This window comes from Durio zibethinus, chromosome 3, assembly GCF_047325235.1.
Source record: "Durio zibethinus cultivar Kanyao isolate XHJ-2024 chromosome 3, ASM4732523v1, whole genome shotgun sequence".
Taxonomy (NCBI): domain Eukaryota; kingdom Viridiplantae; phylum Streptophyta; class Magnoliopsida; order Malvales; family Malvaceae; genus Durio; species Durio zibethinus.
Genome location: NC_143164.1, coordinates 3192288 through 3210563, shown reverse-complemented (window position 1 = coordinate 3210563; position 18276 = coordinate 3192288). Strand labels below are relative to the sequence as shown.

Here is an 18276-nt window from a genome sequence, read left to right as displayed (position 1 = left end):
TTATTTTAATTTTGTAAAGTATAATTGAACATCGTAAAATAAATTATCATCCATTGTACATACTTGACACTTTATTATATGGTATTTGATATTTATTACAAATAATACGATAAAATTCAAAGAGAAAACAGTTTTTTGCAATTCACAATGCATATTATTTTTATTTTTTATGAGTCTGTAGTTCACTAGTTTGAACCCACTCTACGTATTTTAAATTCTTATAATAATAAAAACAAATTAAACTTACACTTTTACTAATAAAATTTCCTTTAGAATTTATATAATATAGATGTGATTAATGTGAGATTTTTAGCATTTAATAAATTGGGCATTCTACTTAGATCTGCCCCATTTGCCAAAATAAATACCGGTAATATTTATAAAGCTAGGAGTTTTTTTATTACAACAAAAATAAATTTTCCTCTAAAATTGGTTACATCAATTCAATCACCAATGTCACAGACAACGAAGATACCGTTTGATTCAGATAAAAAACCATGGGCCCCACCTCCAAATCCACATATCTACCCTTCGATATTTTGGTCTGTCACGCAATCATCTCACTGCCACCTTCTAAGTCCTCGAGTCAAAGCCGAGCGAAGAGTGTATAAATCCAAAAAAAAAAAAAAAAAACTATTATCTAAACCAACCTAAGTATAAAGGCACAAACACCCCTATCCCTCTTAAACTCTCCCGCTTCTCTCCCAAATTTCATAGGGGCATTATTGTCCCATCACTAATCCCTTTGCCCTATTTCTATGTTTTGCCAAACAGATCCACAAAGAGGCCAGAAGGCTGAAGCAATAAATAAAACGCGAAGCTAGCTGATTTTTTTCCCCTTATTTCACATATTTGTCAATTTTAGGGTTAGGGTTGGTGTTTGGGATTCGTCATTGTGGTCGATTTTATTAGAGATCCGCGAGAGATTGGAATTGGCAACGATTGGCAATGGGTGTTCCAGCCTTCTACAGATGGTTAGCGGAGAAGTACCCGCTAGTTGTGGTGGATGTTATCGAGGAAGAAGCGGTGGTGATCGATGGCGTCTCGATTCCGGTGGATACGAGTAAACCTAACCCTAATAGACTCGAATTCGATAATCTTTATCTCGACATGAACGGGATCATTCATCCTTGTTTTCACCCCGAAGACAGAGTAACCCTCTCAACACATTAAAATTTTCAGTATTATATTTCGTTGAGATTGTTAGAATGGATGTAATTTGGTTAATTTGATTTCCTCTCATGCAGCCTTCGCCTACAACTTTTGATGAAGTATTTCAGTGCATGTTTGATTACATTGATAGATTGTTTGTTATGGTTCGCCCTCGAAAGCTTTTATATATGGCCATTGGTGAGTAGTGCTTCTCTTAGGCTGAAAGATGTGTTGATATTTTTGACATGCAGATAAAGTGTACTTATATTTATCTGATGATACTAACTTTTTATCTGGAAACACACGGTAGATGGCGTTGCCCCTCGGGCTAAAATGAACCAACAGCGATCTAGGCGTTTTAGAGCAGCAAAAGATGCTGCTGAGGCGGTATGTTATCTTATCGATGCTTGGGTTTTTTATTTTTGTTTGTTTCTTATGCTAATTTGCCTAATGGATGAAATGGTAGGTCTTAAAGATTTTGTTGGTATAGATATTTCATATCTCCCATACTTTAATGAAAGAAATTGTCGCAAAAAAAGAAGCCAATTTGGTAATAATTTTGTTCTTGTTAACTTTCCTTTTGCAGGCAGCTGAAGAAGCACGACTTCGAGAGGAGTTTGAGAGGGAGGGCAGAAGGCTTCCTCCTAAAGAGGAATCACAGAATTTTGATTCAAATGTTATTACACCTGGCACTCCATTTATGGCTGTTCTGTCAATTGCTTTGCAGTACTATATCCACCTTAGATTAAATTATGACCCTGGATGGAAAAATATCAAGGTAGTATCGATGTTATGGTTCCTTTTTTTTTTCACTTTATTTTGACATGGTGCAGAGTTTTTGCCTTTTCTCTTATTTTCATCTTTTTGAAGGTTATTCTATCTGATGCCAATGTTCCTGGTGAAGGAGAACATAAAATTATGTCATATATACGGCTTCAAAGGAACCTTCCTGGTTTTGATCCAAACACACGCCATTGCCTATATGGTTTGGTATATTTCTCCTTTCACTATTTCCATCTTGGATTTCAATTTTTCTATTTAAATTTTTGCGTTTGTTCTGTTTGTTTTCTTTGACCAACTTTACTGGACTAAAATCATGTACTCTGCTAATTGCTGGCACTTGACAGGACGCTGATTTAATTATGTTGGCCTTGGCCACTCATGAAGTTCACTTTTCAATTCTTCGTGAGGTTTGAATCTTTTCAACTTCCAGATATCTGTATTTTTTGGGGTATAGATTGCTTGAAATGTTGTCTGATCTGTTTTTCTTTTATTTTGTAACTACTATCTTAGGTTGATTATTTTACTTATTTCTAGGAATAAGTGGATCTTACAAGTTAAATGATTTTTTTGTAAGAATGTTTGGGTATTCTATCATCCTTTTCCCTCTTGGCCCATAAGTAACAGGTTTTATGGAATGCTTTCAGATTGTCTTCACCCCTGGACAAGATAAATGCTTCCTATGTGGTCAGATGGGCCATGTAGCAGCAAATTGTGAAGGAAAGGCAAAGCGGAAGGCTGGAGAATTTGATGAGAAAGATGATGGAAAAGCTGCGGCCAGAAAGCCATACCAGGTAAGTTTTAAATTGAATTTACTTTTGAAATAATTATAATAAAATCTTTCCATAGATTGTAACTTGTTATTTGCTTCATCTTTGCAGTTTCTAAACATATGGACACTTAGGGAGTATCTGGAATATGAGATGAGAATCCCCAATCTTCCTTCTGAAATTGACTTAGAACGCATTGTGGATGATTTTATATTCATGTGCTTCTTTGTTGGCAATGATTTCTTACCTCATATGCCTACACTAGAGATTCGTGAGGTTTGTATATGGTTGAAGTAATTTTTCTTCTGTTAGCTTATATTTTTATAATGATTTTGTGAATGGAAACTTTAGATTTCACATAAGAAACTGATGTTTTAATAGGAAGCTTTCTCTTTTCTATTTGTTAATTTACAGGGTGCAATCAACTTGTTAATAGCTGTATACAAGAAGGAATTTAGATCAATGGGTGGTTATTTAACCAATGGAAGCCAGGTGCCTGTTATTCTTATTTGTGTTGGCTATGTATTATTCCTATCATCAAATCTCATCTGGTACACTAACGCTTTTGACCGGATGGTTTCTATTTCAGCCAAATTTGAGCAGGGTAGAGCATTTTATCCAGGCAGTGGGATCTTATGAAGATAAAATATTCCAGAAAAGAGCACGATTGCATCAGGTATGTTGAGTTCAGGATCAATATAAAAAAAATCGCTTATTCCGGAAAACTTGCTCATGGTTGAGTTTCATTTTTCATTAAAAAAAGGGTGGGGTCTTGCCTTGTGGTTTGGTGTTCCTTTTTTAATTTTATGTTGCGTGTGGTATCTATTATGTGTTCAATCTTCTTTCATTGGTCGTGCAAGAGATGAGATTATCACCCAACTCTTGTAAAGTTAAACTATCATGATTTTAACCCACTTTGTCTATTATTTTTCAGAGGCAAGATTACCTATTGTGTAATTGAATAACTTTTGAGTCAAGATTATCTCTTAGCAGTTTTATAGTTTTAAAACTAGAGTGTAGGCCATTGAACCTTCAATGTGTCTATGACTCTATATGCACCTTAAATGAAGCGTTTAACTTGAGGATTCTTGGAATAAATGTATTATATTTGAACTCTACTTCTTTCCTCATCCTTTGAGCCGGTAAAAGAAATCAGTAGTAATTTGTTCTATGGTGGTATCATACAGCGTCAAGCGGAAAGAATCAAGCGTGAAAAGGTACAAGCTAGAAGAGGAGATGATGCAGAGCCTCAAGTTCAACCTGATTCTCTGGTTCCAGTTGCTAGATTTCATGGTTCCCGTCTTGCCTCGGGCCCTTCACCTGCTCCATTTCAGCAAACAATGGAGTGTAATGGTAATGAATCCTCTGGCCGGCCACAAAAAGTGCGACGCACATATTCAGGGGGGACTATCGGTGCTGCTATTGTTGAAGCAGAGGATAGTATTGAAACAGATGTATGTTTTCCTCCTTCAGGAGAGGCACTTTAATGTAATTCTGACTCCTTCAGCCATTTTTTAGGACTCATATTACATGGGCTAACCTATGATTTTGTATGGGCCTTAATGGCAAGGAGTTAAGAGAGTATCAACTATTCTGCTTTATCTTTTTAATAGACTGTTTTATGTTAGAATAATGGCACTTACTATGCTGTTTCTTTCTTCCCATTGGCATCAGGTACATGAGAACAAAGAAGAATTGAAAGCTAAACTTAAGGAGTTGATCCGTGACAAAGCTGATGTTTTTAACTCCAAAAATCATGAGGAAGACAAGGTTTGAATATGATGTTATCTATTCACAAGTAATTTATGATTTTCTTATTCAGTTTCTACCAATAATTTGGGTATAGGCAGTAGTGAGATTAGAAACTTAGCTTGAAATTATTTTTTGTTTCAATTTTCAAATTGTATCCTGCCTCCACTCCTCTTACCTCTACCAAGTGGATAATAATACATATTAATTTGTAATTATATGTAAAATTGAATGTGCTTGACCTAGTTTAATAGTTTCAAGTTTTTGGCTGTTGAAAACATGCATGCTCTGATGCAGCATGCGGCCTTACTATAAAAAGCTCTATTGTTTCTCACTCTCTTTTCTTCTCAGAATTTGTTTGCTGTTTTAGTCCATGACTTAGGTATCTTAGCTCTGCTTATATGTAAGTATCTTAGCTGCTTATTTGTTTGTTCTTGTTAGATTAAACTGGGAGAGCCAGGGTGGAAAGAAAGGTATTATCAAGAAAAGTTTTCGGCAAAAACTCCAGAAGAAATGGAAGCAATACGAAAAGATGTTGTGAGTTCATGAATTTTTTGAGGATATTGTATGTTATGTTTTTGAATTATTTCTCTGATAATCTTAAATGCTGGATCTTCTTTTGTTTAGGTTTTGAAGTTCACTGAAGGCCTATGTTGGGTCATGCACTATTACTATGAGGGGGTTTGTTCTTGGAGATGGTGAGTTTCTTTTACATTTACTCTTTTTCTAGAACTGGTTGTAAAGAGAAGTTTGACCAGGTTTTTTTTGTGTTTATTTTTCCCCTCTGGAATGGTTTATATGGATACTTCTGTTGGATTGGATCCCTCTCTATTCACTGACCCCTCTGGGGTCAGTGATGTTGGAATTTTATAAGTTTTTATTGGTCTTGTTGAGCATTTAGTGATATGGTGATGCTTTCTCTCATGTTATATCTATCAGCTTGTGGTTTATTTTTGAATCATTCATAGTGGATATTCTAATTTTGTGCTTAGAATCAGTCATCGTATTCCTTTTTGGATTACTGAGTTGAATTTTTTTCAGCCTCATTGTGCTTTGTTTTGGTGAGAATGATTTGTTGATCAGGATCTCATCTTTCTACTTTAATAGACATCATTCTATGAGTTACCACTGTACTGCCACTAAATTTTGTTGTTTCAGGTTTTATCCTTATCATTATGCACCATTTGCATCTGATCTAAAGGATCTTGGTCAGCTAGATATTCAGTTTGAGCTGGGCTCCCCTTTCAAACCATTCAATCAGTTATTGGGGGTTTTTCCTGCTGCAAGGTACTGATTCTTGTTCCAACTTTGTTCTCTTTGTAAGTTTCTAAGCCAGTAGGATACTAGTAATATATTTCCCTTGCAGTTCCCATGCACTTCCTGAACAATATAGGGAATTGATGACCGATCCAAATTCACCCATTATTGATTTTTATCCGACTGGTATGCAATTTTGCTAAGCAGACAGGCATTATATATATTTCTTCTTAATTTCTTCCATAAGACCTGAAATTTGAATTTGCTCTTTCTATCAGATTTTGAAGTTGACATGAATGGAAAGCGGTATTCATGGCAGGTAGGTTTATCTTTTACTCTCATTTGGTTTAGTTTCATATGCCAAGTGGTTTATTGAAAGTCTTTGGTTTACTGAAGTGGAAATTTGGTCTATTTGTTGTTGCTTTCTGAAGGGTATTGCAAAATTGCCTTTCATTGATGAAGAGCGGCTTCTTGCAGAGGTTGCAAAGATAGAATATACGTTGACGGTATGGCACTATAATCAAGTCATCATTTCATGAGTGTCTTCTACTCTCTCATTTTGTTTAGTGTCTATATGTTCCTGCTTGAATTTTTTTAGCGATGTTGGTTAAATGCTACAGTCTTATGCAGGATGAAGAAGCACGGAGAAACAGTGAAATGTATGACATGCTTTTTGTGGCAGCATCACACCGTCTGTCGGAGCAAATCTTTTCTCTTGATAATCGTTGTAAACAATTGACAGAAAGGCAACGAATTGAAGTCAAGGAGGAAGTCAAACCTGATTTGAGGTGCGTTGGAAAGCTTTAATCATCGTACATTCATATTGCTATGATTGTGCCCCCTCCCCCGTCTTTTTTTATGATTTATTCTAAGTGCCATTTTGGACTGTTGTTAAAACAATGGTAGTCTGTTGAATTTTATTACTCTAATATTGATCTTTGAAAACACTGCAATGCTGCTAGGATTTAATTGGGGATTTGTGCCTTATTATGATGGGAAAATTTTTACAGTTTAATAGTACTATCAATTGGCACTACGAAATATCTATATTGATGGTTTCCTGTCATTATGGAGATAAAAAATACAGCTTCTGCAGGATACGGTGGTTCTTACTTTTCATTGTCAATTATAGAGGTTTCAATGCTCTCTCATTTTGCCAGGTGTTTTAAAGCTATTGTAATGTCTAAATTGTTGGTTTGTAGTTGATGTTCTATCTTAGTTATGTTGATTGCATTCTTTCATCACATGATTCAAATAGCAAGTTTGCGGAAGGGAAAGTTGATGCTGGTATGTATATCTTTTTGTTAGTCATGATAGAAGCTACAAGCTGGTTTATGGTTTTGGTATTTCTGGCTAGTTGTGCTCTATACTCTAGTATTATTCCTTTTAATCTTAATTCTGGTTGGTATGCTGCTTTTGCTGTCTATTAACACAAATGCAGACAGGTGTCGTATGTTTGTATCATTGTTTGTTGAGACATTCATATTCATGACATAGTTTGGCATGCTTGTTTGGAATGATGGTCTTGTGATAGAATTTAGGATTCAAGCTGTCTTGACTACTATGCATTCTAATGGTGAATTTAAGACATGTCCCACTTTTTTCTGATTTATTTAGGTCTGCTTGCAGTGATGGGATGAATGGTTACATATCTCCTTGTGCTGGAGACACCCACCCTCCTATATTCAGGTCTCCAATCAAGGACATGGAAGATATATTGGCCAATGAAGTCATGTAAGTTTCAATTATTGATGCTCTACTAATTTATTGATCATATGCATGGGACTGGTTATTAAATGAAGATACATTAATGCTTTTTGGATGCCTGCTTTTCCAGATGTTGTATATATAGACTTCCAAAAGCTCATAAACATATTACCCGTCCTCCGGCCGGAGTTACATTCCCTCCCAAGGTATGTAGCAGTTGTAGTTCTCTGCTTAATGGGGTGTGTGTGTATTTATTAATTTCTTTTTTAGTAATGTTGTCTCACCTGTAAGTAATTTGATCTAGTCTGCCCTGTTCTGTAACATCTGAACTTATCTTTTGGTTGTATCATTGAAGTAATCTGGTTTTGGTATTGTAGCTGAAGCTAATTTTGTAAATTTGTGAGTATGAGATATGACCAATTGAAACAGCCGACTTAAACATATTCCTCATAAAGGTTTCTTGCTTGGCAAACTCAAGAACTTCTGGATGGCATTATCGGGGCCCTTTCTGGAAAATAGTCTCCACATGCTTCTGTGCAATATCCTCAAAAAGTCATGCAAGAATCAAATTTTTAGTATAAAACAATGTTAGGCTTGTTCTATCCACAAAAACACACCAAAAAGGATGAAAAAAAAGTTAGGATGATTTTTGTATTAGCAATCTTCTAACAAATGAGAAAAAAAATGCTTAGCATGGTTGATTTAGTCATATTACTTTTATTGATATTTTTCAACATTGTGCGTCACAGATGGTGCAATTCAGTGATTTAAAACCTGAACCTGTGTTATGGCATGAAGATTCTGGGAGGAGACCTTGGGAAAATGGAAGGTTGCCTGCATCTGGTCATCTGATGGAAAGGTCAATGTGCAAAAGATCGTATATATTTTTTTCTTTTGAATGTTTTTCGTGCCATAGCGCATGTCTTTTATTGTGAGAAAACAATTATTAACTGTTTACAATATTTTTGCTTTTCATTTCAGGCATAACCCTCCTGCATCTGTTTCTGGCCGGGAAGCATCTCACAGACTTATTACTAATAGCTTACGGTTGAAGGTAGATCATAATGGGTTCAGTAATAACATGCAGGCTCCACCACCATCATCTGCCACCGCTCCCTATATACCACCAGTCAATTCCTATGTAAATTATGGGTTTCCTAACCAGGGACAGCCTAGAATGGTTCCTCCTGGGCAAGATTATTCTAGTGTAGGTTACCCGTTACCTCAGAATCCTCCTTTGCGTCCTCCCAACAGCTACTATCACTACACAAGAAATGACCAAGCAACTGCCAATAATTTGCACTACCCTTCGATCCATCATCAGGATGGTGGATCAAGGCACATGCCTATGGCACAAATGTCAAGTGAGGCTGGTCCCTATACATCTTTTCCGGGTTGTTATGATGGCAACCAGACGTATGAAGCACCTGGAAATGGTAGTTCTCAGCAGTGGGGTGGTAGAATGGCTCCGCAGGCCAACCGGAATGTTTCTGGAGGGTATGGCCTGTATCAGCAAGGTGGATTTAACCAGGGCCTTCATAGAGGGTATGAGCATCAGCAACAAAGAGGTAACCAATTGCATCATCATCAGAGGGGAGATTATCAGCAAAGATGGAGCCAGCCACACGGGGGCAATCAACAGCATGGCAGCAACCAACAGCAAATGGGTAATCAACAACAGAGAGGGAATCCATATTCTGCATTAGACAGGAGAGGTCATCGGAGGCCCCCAGCTCCACCATTTGAGAATAACTACTGAAAGATTCTCTAAGTGCTATTAGGTCTTGGTGTTTGAATTGTTGTATAATACTTGTTGGAGTGTCTAGTGGTTTCTTCTAGAAAAGGGTAAAAAGATGATAATGTATTTCCCCATTTGTCAAGCATTATTTAATTTAGGTTTTTAATTAATGTTGTATTCTTGCCTAAGAATTAAGATGCTCATCAAGGAAATGTGACAGACAGAAGAAATCTGTAACGTATGTTCTATAATATTAGAAAGGAAGGAATTCAATAGGTTTATTTCTGAGAAATTTGTAAAATATTTAGGTAATAATACCCTTGAAATTTAATTTTATTATATATATTTTATCTTTTGCTTGATGAATGGATGTAACAGTCCAATAGATGACATCGAGATCAATAACTTTATAAAGACTTGGGCCCCTTAAAAAAGGTAGAAAATGGAAAAGAGCGTCTCGGTATCAGAAAGACAGAAAGAACGAATGGCAGAAAATGAGACAGAAAGAATCCAGTAAGCTGCATGTGTGCAGCCGCAGTCGCTGCTTTGAATGGTCAGGTGTTGAGTTTTGACTAATTATCGGATAATTAACGAAAAAAACCTTTTAAATATATTATTAGATTAATGACTCTGTAGCCTCGATTTTGTATTTTTTTTTTTTTAAATAAAAATGAGACAAGATAATCCAAATAAAAAGAAAAAGAGATTGAATGTGCGGTTGCGGACTCTGTCTGTCTCTTGTTCAACCTCAACCAAGTTCTCGGAATGTCCGAAAACGGAACCGAATCCATTGGCATTTGGTTAAAGACGATGTTCACATCACATGGGCCTTATTCGTTGGTTTATATGCCACACGTGTGATCAAAGTAGTTAGGTTGTCCACTTTTCAAACAACTGTCCATAAACAAGACTAGACTTACTAATTACTACTATTCCAGGTCGAAGGGGAGTCTCATTTGGATCATTGGATTGTGACGATACCACAGGTCACCGCCCTTTATTCTATCACAGTAATAATTTTGTTTTCTTTTTCATTCTTGATCCATGAAAGAAACTCCTTTTTCATTTTTAAGAATAGAGTTTAATTTTGTAGGCAGGTGGGCCATTAATATTTTTATACCAGCCCAAGTCTTTAATATCTCCGTTTCTTCAACACAGCAGAATGAGATTCTGTATTGCTAGAGGTATGAAAAGTATCAAAGCAAATCTAAATTACAAAAAAAAAAAAAAAATGCAATGCAATGCAATGCAATGCAAATTTATCCAAAATCCTCTAAGATTTTCTGGTCTGAAACGCAACTAACGTTGATTGAAACTTTCAAAGCAGTGCTTTGTTTGATTTCTAGAACCATCTGTGTTTTATTTTGCTTTGCTTTGTCTTGCGTTGTAGGAAGACTCAAAAGAGTTAGCTGCTTTATACTTTTGATTGTTATGAGAACTAAATTTTTTTTGAGTACGTCAGTCTAAATCTCATGTGCTAATTTTCTTATGTTAAACGTGTACTTATAAACTCGAAATTTATTAAAATTAATTCATGTTATTATTTTTAAAAGTGTAATCGACAAAAATAAAAATTAAAGCTCTACTTTCGTAGTTTTGCATTTTAAAATTTTGATCTCTTTTATAAAACAATAACAGTATCTCTAAGATTTAAGTGAAGCCAAATTAAAATATTAGTTATAACTTTTGATTATATATCGGCTTAAAACACAAGCAATTAACTGTCCTTTCAAGCCTAAACTAGATTAGTTATTTGATATGCACATCACCTACTACTGTTATTAAGGAATCTATCGGCTGCAGGTTCGGGGTAGAGAAATGAGTAATGACCCAAAGGATGAAGCGAAGTCTCCATCCGACAACAGTAGTAGGCAAGGACAGGACAATACAGGATTATTTAGCAAAGCAAGTTTGAAGCGGACAAGGTATCTTAATTACATGGGTTTCGATGGAAATTAATTAATTAATTAAGCAGAAAAACCTCAAATATTATTACTGCTAAATGGAGTCATTAGTGACGATCACATATAATTATGCTGCCTATGAGCCATAATCAAGTTATTAGTAATTAATCTTGTAAACATCTATATGTGTCCGAAATTTATCGAATTGATTTTTTTTATTGTCATTATTTTTGTATTACATTATTATACTATATTATATTATTATTATTATTATATTACTATATATATTATATTATTATCATTATTATTACTATTATCATTATTTTTATTTTATTTTTTTATTCTTTTTTTCTTTCTTGTTCAATCGGTGACGAAAATTTTGAAAAACCGAAACTTTGAATTAGCCAAATCAATGAATTTCAATGGTTAATGGTTTTTAATGCAAAATCAAATCACATATTTTTAATTTGATCTAAACTGAGGTCCAAGAGATCTAAAACGAGATTCAGGTAAAATCTAATCTCAAGATTCAAGTCTAGATTGATTTTATCTGTTTTTTAAAAATTCTCCTAAAATGCCTATAAATTAAACTAAAATTCCAAAGAACAAGATAAGGGTTGATTTTTGGAGAGGGGTGAACGTGGTGTTTTTTGAAAAAAAATTTTGTACAGTATGAAATTTCAGAGATTTTGATTTTTGAAAATTTTGGATTCAATTTGAAGTTTATGGGTTTAGATTTTGGTTTTTGAGATTAGGTTTATTGAGATTAGGTTTACATTTTGGAGGGTTTATGGAGTAATTCAGAGAAATCTAAAAATTTTTGAAATTTTTATGGAAAACTAAGTTTTTTTTTTTTATGAATATTTGAATTTTTTGATTAAATTTTTCGATGAAATTTGGATTTTTTGGCTAGATTTTGGTCACTTTTTAAAAAATCGATGAGTTTTTCTAGTTTTCAGTTAAAGTTCCTGACTTTTCTAAAGAGATGTCAGAGTAATTTCGGGGTTAGCGAGAGAGAGAGCAATGAACTTCTGAAAGAAAAATGCAAAACTTGGCTTTTATAAGGCTCCACAACAACACCGTTTTACCAAGCCCAAATCCATGCGTAACCTGATTGGGATTTGTGCGCCACTCGTAGTTGGATCCTACTCGATTACAGGTTTTTTTTTCTATTTTAATTTTATTTTTTGATTTAATTTTATTTGATTTTTTATATTTTGATTTTATATTTTATATTTAATTTTTTTTATCATCTTACTAATTTTTATTACTTATTTCTTTTATTGAATAACTTATTATTTATTAAATGTTTTGTAAAAAATAAAATTTTATTTCCAAAAAATAGGAAAAAAATATAACAACAAAATTAAAAGAAACAAAATTAAAAATAACAATCTTTACAAAATAAATTCATGAATTCTACCAAACTATTGAAAAATTTTCATGAATTTAATTTTAAATGGAATCCACCAAACTATTGAGAAATTCCATAAATCATTTTTCAAAAAATGGAAAAAATAATTTTTATCCTCTAAACTATTAGATGATTGTTTTTTAAATTAAATCTTACTAAACTATTGAGAAATTTAATGAAATTTTTTCAAAGAATAAATTTTTATAAATATTTTCAAATAAAATCTCACCAAACTATTGAAACATTTGCCTTAAAGTAAATCCCACCAAATTATTGGAGGACTTTACTAATTTTCTTGAACAAAATAAATTCGACGACGGAGCCCTTTCAGAGTGGGACACAAGTCTCCATGAATATTCATGTCGTGAGATAAGTATCTTAAATTGCTACCAAAGCATTGGGGTAATTTTAAGACTAATTTTTAATATTAAATATTTTGGTAAAACATAAATATTTTTAAAGCTTGGATAATTTGAAATTAAACTGATACCATCATTTGGATGGGCGCTGTGAGAGTGATATAATTTTCTTTACGCGTAACCGCACTTTCGAACTTAAATATGATTTTGTAGATAGATTCGATCAAATGGTCAATCACACATAAACAAAAAAGATTAGTGGCAACTCCTTTAATTCATGTCTAGTGGTAGGTCTACGGATCTATACGTTATGAAAGTTTGGTACTCCACTGGAGAATCGAAAGTCAAGCCAATAAATGATTTCTTATTTTCCAAGCCTTTGCCTAATAAATTTGGGATTATTTTCTTTCTTTCCTATTTACTTCTTTTCATCGCTTATATTTGTTTATTTATTGTATATATCTATTATTCATTTGCATGTACATAATATAAAGCTCTTCATCCCAGCTCTACTCTTAGGGGGGAGTGAAGTACCTATGCCTTCGTGAGATTTCATGTCTCCGCATGGGCTTACGAAACACTCCTACTCAAATTGAACCCTTTTCACTTGTAGTCTATGACGGGCGAGGATCAAGGTGCTTTATTAGTCTATAATGAATAATGATGTAAGAAATAATTTGGGGACCCTTTAAAAGAAGTCCAAACCGCATATAGTTAACTTTAAAAGCCTAACCATAGGTAGAGCCATGCTTTCTCCTGTGTTAGAGAATCTTAAATAAGACACATGATTGAATGTTTGTCTTACTTGAAAGATTATGTATTGCCTTTTTTTGTATATATTTGTATACTAATCATGTATGTTGGTCTTTGTATTTATGTATTATTTTATGCCTCATAACCTTTTTCTTTTATCATGCATTCACATCATTAGATTTTTCATAAGGAATATTTTTCATAAAATAATTTTTAACAAGGAAAATCTTAGTTATATCCATGGAAAGCCTAGCAAAGTCTTCTACTGGCCTAAAAAAAGAGCCTAAAGAGTTGAAGCTCATAAACAAAAAGCTAAAAAAAAAAATCCAAACACTGGAATGAGAAAAGGATGGATGAAGGAGTTTGTGCATTGACCTTAATATAAAACGGTCATCCACTAATCAAGAATTGGCCTAAGTTTTGCAAGAAAATAGACAGTTGCAAGTAAAACTACAAGAAAGGGATGCAATGCTCCTTGAAGTGTAAAAGCACACTCAGATGCTAAATGGAGTAGTGATGGAAATCAGAGCACAAATGAAGGTTGTGACTAAAGAATATGAGCAAATGAAGAAAGTATATGCGAAGAAATATAACCAGTTGCAATCTCTGCTTGATTGAATCACTGTACTATTTACAATGCCAAGGACATGGTATAAATGATTGAAAAATGAAAAGTAAGAGTGCCATCAATAGGAGCACATGGTTAAAAATTGATAGATTTTTTTAATGAAATGCAAAGCCAGTATCGACGAGTTATGGGTTTCTTTTCCTAGTAGTTCTAGACTTTTCATGAATGTAATATTGAATTTAGTTAAAAATAGCTTTTAATTCAATAAAAAAATTTTTTATAACAATTTTTATGTGGTAAATTCTCCTTTTGCATTCATACATTTTATTTTTGCATTCATTCTTATGCATAATTTAAGGGTTTTATACATTTTAAATTTATACATTATAAAAATTAAGGTTCGAGGATAGCTCCACACCAATATTACATTCGGGCTAAAGCTAAGAAGATGGATCAAGATAGTGTAAATTGCTTTAAAATGTTAAAAAAAGCTCTGAAGATAATAGAGGGAAAGTTAAGTAAGATCCTCGAAGCTTTAGAAAAGATAAACAAAAGAAAAGAGGTGAAAGAGGATACCTCACATAAAGATATTGAGTTACTATATCCTTTAGGTTTTGGTTCGTATCAAATCCAGACCATTTTAAATTTTTAACCATAACAAATCATTTTTCCAAATTATAGTAAAAGGAATGATTAGAGTTATATTATTTTTGTCATCACTGGAAAGGTAATTGAGCCCACCAAAATCCCTAATTTGGATAAGACAAAAGAGAAAGTGAAGTTACAAACTATTGTACCTTTAAAAGACTTTAAGAACGATCAAGCTATGAGCATGATTAAGAAAAAACTATGAGTTGTAGAAGGCATTGATTTCTATAGCTCTATGGATGTTGCTAACCTTTGTTTGATATCAGATGTTGTAATTCCTTCAAAATTTAAAGTATCAAAATTTGAGAAGTATGACTATACTAAATGTCTCATTACACACATCATAATGTATTATCGTAAGATGACAGTACAAGCCAGCAATGAAAAATTACTCATGCATATATTTCAGGATAGCTTGATCTAGTCTGCTGCAAGGTGATATATTCAGTTAGACAGGATTTGTATAAAATCATGAAAAGATTTGACTCAATCTTTAATCAACCAATATCGTCACTTCATATATATGACTTTTGATCGTCTTTCGTTACAAGCTATGAAGAAGAAAACATATGAGTCTTTCAAGAAGTATGCCTAAGGGTGGCGGGATATCGCTGCTTAGGTACAACCACCCCAAAGATGGTGGGATATCACTGCTCAGGTACAACCACCACTGATAAAAAAATAACAGTGCTATTTGTAAGCACTTTAAAGTCACCATACTATGAGAAGATGATAAGGAATGTGATTAAAAATTTTATTGATATGGTGATTTTGGATGAGATCATTGAAAATGCTATAAAAAGTGGTAAATTAAAAAAAAAAGAATATTTTGTTGCTAAAAAGATGCCTAAGAAAAAGAAAAATGAGATTTAAGCCATAAGTTTCGACAGGTAGTAATCCAGAAACTACTTTCAGTCGGTTTATCCCATATATCATCCTATTATAAGTCATGCTTCTATTATATGACATTCTTATTCATCCATAACTAGACCTTTTATTCATCCAGCTACCCCAACAAGTGATGTACGAGAATCTTGAATTGAAAAAAGCCTACATTTGATCCCATTTTCATAAGCTACACAGAATTATACCAAAAGCTTTACAAAAACCATTTGATTACTCTCATTTCTGTAAAACAACTTGAACTTTTTTATCTCAAATGGTATGATTCTACTGCTTATTGTGATTATCATTATGGGACGACTGGTCACTATATTGAAAAGTGTATTTCTTTAAAACATAGAGTGCAAAGTCTAATTAAAGAAGAGTTGATAAGCTTTGACGCTGGTGGAAACACAACATCTAATATCAATGGTAGCACATTGCCCAATCATCCAAGAGCATGATTTTGAAGAGGCTAAATAGAGCTTATTATCATCTTAGGGCTTATTAAGAATATATATCTCTATTATGTACTTGGATTTCATCTTATTTTTATCATTTTAATAAAAATAATATATTTGATGCATTTTCATAACACTTTTCTTTTATTTGAATCACCATTATTTACTTTTACTTTTTCATACCTTTTTTTCATATCCATTATTTGATACCAAATAATGAATGTTTAGATAGTCATAACGATGATTCAAGATTTGATTTTGAAAATATCATTCATGATGATTTGATTGATAGACAGAGATTGTTGATTCATGGAGACTGATGAATAAAAAAGATAAATCTAAAAAAAAAATTCAAAAGTGATTTAACACATGATTTTTGCAATTGTTCATTCACAAGTCTATTCTTAGTAAATAAATGTCATTCATTGAAAGTATTTATGTTCGAGATAAGAAATTGTCATCTTTTTTCTATAAAAAAAGATAGTAAAATTATTCTTTATTATCTCATTTGAGCTTATTGAAATTTTTTTTGAAAAATCCTAACCAAGGATCACCCCACACTAAGGGACAAAGTTGAAAAGTTTGTTTATCTTTAGTAATTTTAAGGGTAAAACCCTTTTGTGCTTAAGTTTTTCTTAAAAAATAATGAAAAAAAAGAAAAAAAAGAGAAAAATAAAGGAGAAATTGATTGGGCAAAATGCCAATGTGCTCCATATGAAAAAATAATCCTTGATTTGATTACTTTTCAAATACAGTTGAGGCTTGTTTCATCCATTTCTTTCATAACCCTTTACCCTAACCAATGTTACGTCTCTTAAAAGTTCATTTTGATCGAATATGAACATTTAAATTAGAGAATCATGAGTTGAATTAAGGCAGATTTGTTATTGAATTGTTTGAGACTTTAATTAAAGTGTCACTAATGAATCAAAGAAAAAAGAAATAAAAACAAATATGAGCAAGAGGCCTGTAAAAAAAAATTAAAAAAAAAATAAAAAAGTAAAAAAAAAAAACAAAAAAGAGGAAAAAATGAGAAAAAAGAAAAACTTAAATTAAAAATTCAAAAAGACGGTTTAAGCAAAAATAAAAACTCAAAAAAAATAACTTCATATAAAGATCCCAATAAGGAGGATGATGATTGGCTTAAAGACCAAAGCTATTAATGGAATGTGTTTTCGAAAGAGGATTCTAAGTTAAAATTCATAATTATCTGAATAGTCATTATTTTGGGATGCTGATATTCCTTTTGAACAAGTGAAAATATTATGCCCTTGATTTGTTATCGACCATATTTTTATCAATAATAAAAACCCATTTTTCTTATTCTTTACAAAATGTACATCCCTTGAATGAACTAAAAAAATGTATCATGTTTATCACTAATTTAAATGATGACAAATAAATGAATAACAATGTTCATAAAGAGTTTTTCATTCTTTTGAAAGAAATTCAAGATGAGATAAATGAAAGAAGCTTAAGAAAATGATTTATAAGGGAGCAAACAAGATGACCCTGTGATGAATTTAGTGATAGATTGAGTGACATAATCTGTGAGTTATGACCAAATGAGAAGAATGACATAGATTGGTTGACAAAATTTGTTTTGAGATGTTAAAAAATTGAAAAAAAAATATGAGATGGTAGAATCTTAAGAACCTTGTTACCGTAATTGAAACTTTATGGTATTGATTTAGTAACATTAGCATTACACACATTGTGTTCATATTTCTATCTTAGATATGATATACATTTGCATCGTTGTATCATCATCTATCACTTTTTTTATCTTGACTCAGTCCAGATCATTTTTTTAGACTTACGATTCTGTCCTAATCATTCGATCTTAGTTCAATTCAGATCATTTTTCAAACTTATGGTTTCATTTCGGTCATCCGATTTTAGCTCAGTCCATATCATCTTTTAAACTTATGGTTTTATCTTGATCATTCAATCGTGGCTTAGTCCCGGTCATTTAATTTTGGCTCAATCCAGATCATCTTTTAGACTTGTGATTTCATCCCAATCATCCGATTTTGGGTCAGTCCATACCATTTTTCAGACTTGTGGCTTAGTCTCGATCATTTGATCATAACTCAATCCAAATCATTTTTTTTAACTTGTAGCTCAGTCCCAA

The 18276-nt window shown here is 32.9% G+C and overlaps 1 protein-coding gene across 2 annotated transcripts; it reads left to right on the top strand.

The window, feature by feature from the left end:
- Window positions 1-783: 783 nt before the first annotated feature.
- Window positions 784-9496, top strand: LOC111304744 (5'-3' exoribonuclease 3-like). Of its 2 annotated transcripts, none has more exons than XM_022901767.2 (23): window positions 784-1152; window positions 1248-1350; window positions 1463-1539; window positions 1739-1930; window positions 2023-2142; window positions 2280-2342; window positions 2580-2726; window positions 2814-2978; window positions 3117-3194; window positions 3292-3378; window positions 3890-4156; window positions 4377-4472; window positions 4893-4988; window positions 5079-5149; window positions 5610-5738; window positions 5818-5894; window positions 5987-6027; window positions 6140-6214; window positions 6339-6496; window positions 7338-7442; window positions 7546-7621; window positions 8165-8274; window positions 8397-9496. In XM_022901767.2, exons 1-23 carry the CDS (start codon window positions 949-951, stop codon window positions 9172-9174), a joined length of 3315 nt encoding a protein of 1104 aa, XP_022757502.1. In that variant the 5' UTR covers window positions 784-948; the 3' UTR covers window positions 9175-9496. The 2 variants fall into 2 exon arrangements, with proteins under 2 accessions (XP_022757502.1, XP_022757417.1); XM_022901682.2 differs by having other exon boundaries at window positions 7326-7442.
- The last annotated feature ends 8780 nt before the right edge of the window (window positions 9497-18276 follow it).

Bases quoted from the DNA above. Each gene is read 5' to 3' on its own strand.
- LOC111304744 (XM_022901682.2), top strand. From the start codon at position 949: ATGGGTGTTCCAGCCTTCTACAGATGGTTAGCGGAGAAGTACCCGCTA. The intron at 1,351-1,462 runs GTGAGTAGTGCT...AACACACGGTAG, and splicing joins GCTTTTATATATGGCCATTG to ATGGCGTTGCCCCTCGGGCT. The intron at 6,215-6,338 runs GTATGGCACTAT...AGTCTTATGCAG, and splicing joins AGATAGAATATACGTTGACG to GATGAAGAAGCACGGAGAAA.